This window comes from Octopus bimaculoides, chromosome 30 (genome assembly GCF_001194135.2).
Source record: "Octopus bimaculoides isolate UCB-OBI-ISO-001 chromosome 30, ASM119413v2, whole genome shotgun sequence".
Classification (NCBI taxonomy): domain Eukaryota; kingdom Metazoa; phylum Mollusca; class Cephalopoda; order Octopoda; family Octopodidae; genus Octopus; species Octopus bimaculoides.
The window spans coordinates 3,427,500-3,428,882 of NC_069010.1; the positions used below are offsets into that span (position 1 = coordinate 3,427,500).

General features: G+C 40.4%; 1 protein-coding gene across 1 annotated transcript in view; it reads left to right on the plus strand.

Annotated features, from left to right (window-relative positions):
* Nucleotides 1-1,383, plus strand: part of LOC106880028 (deubiquitinase OTUD6B) — a 10,165-nt gene that overhangs the window by 2,754 nt on the left and 6,028 nt on the right. Inside the window, exon 3 of the mRNA XM_014929832.2 lies at nt 331-435. Within this exon, the coding sequence (XP_014785318.2) occupies nt 331-435 (105 nt within the window). The remainder of the gene's footprint in view (nt 1-330; nt 436-1,383) is intronic.

A 1,383-nucleotide genomic window follows, 5' to 3' on the forward strand; every position in this document is an offset into this window, starting at 1 on the left:
TGCGTTCTATGCCTTGACCTGAGCATAGAATGGGGCTTGCGTCTTTGAGCTGGGAAATGAATGGAATGCTTGGTGTGTGTCCTGAGAACCCAGGTTCGAAATTTCCGCAAGACACCTGATGAAGGCTGGAGGGTATATCAGCCAAAACGCTGTGTTAACAACAAACAAGATGAGGACAAATGTCTGTCAATTGTAAATAACGTATGAATTGTATTGTTTAGATTATTCTTAGATGCTTGTTGTAAAGAGTGTGTGCTATGTTTGAAAATTGTTCTGTTTGAGCCGATCTATTGAATTGTGAGCCATTTTTATTTGTCCTTCTATTGTCAGTCGGTTCAGGAAGTTGGGAAAGGAATATCCAAACTGACCACTGATGATAACGATAATGGACCAACAGAGGAAGTCCGGAAAATATCGAAAGCGCAAAAGCGTAGGGTAAGTTTCACTGAATTCTTGTGGTCATTCCCCTTGTTGTTGTTGTTGTTTAACCCCAGGTTGCTGCTGATCGGCAGACCTATGATCAATAGTGTCCCAAGCATGATCATCCTTTCTTGTATTTATTCAGACATAGTGTATCTTGGACTGCACTCTGTAATGTATCCTTCCTGGTAGCTGCTGTTTAGCCCCAGGTCAGTCCTGATCCAGCAGACCTATGATCAAAGATGTTCCAACTATGACCATCCTGTCTTTTATTCAGACACAGTGTATCTAAGGCTACATCATCTATTGTCTGGCCTTGTTTAGCCTCAGGTCAGTTCCAGTTGTGACCATCCTACCTTTTATACAGACATAGTGTATCTAGGACTACATTATCTAATGTGCTCTTCCTTGTTGTTGTTGTTTAGCTCCAGGTTAGTCCTGATCCATCAGACCTATGATCAAAGATGTTCCAGTTCTGACCATCCTGTCTTTTATTCAGACATGTGTCTAGGAATACATTATCTAATGTGTCCTTCCTTGTTGTTTGGCATTTGGTCAGTCCTGATTCAAAAGTGTTCCAGCTGTGACCATCCTGTCTTTTTTATTCAGGCATGGTGTATCTAGGACTATGCTATCTGATGTGATCTTTTTTCTCATTTTTCTCATCATCATCATTATTTAATGTCCGTTGTCTATGCTGGATGACTGCACCAAGCTCCAGCCTGATTTGTTATGGCTTTCTACAGCTGGATGCCCTTCCTAACACCAACCACTCCAAGAGTGTAATGGGTGCCTTTACGTGACAACTGAACAATGTGTATCTTGGCTCAATGAAAGATGTGTGATGGTCAAAGTGTCTTTTTTATGGTGAGCAACCACAACATAAACCAAGGAAGAAGGTATAACGATTGTGTGAAGGAAAACCTGAAGAAACTATATATATATATATATATATATATATAT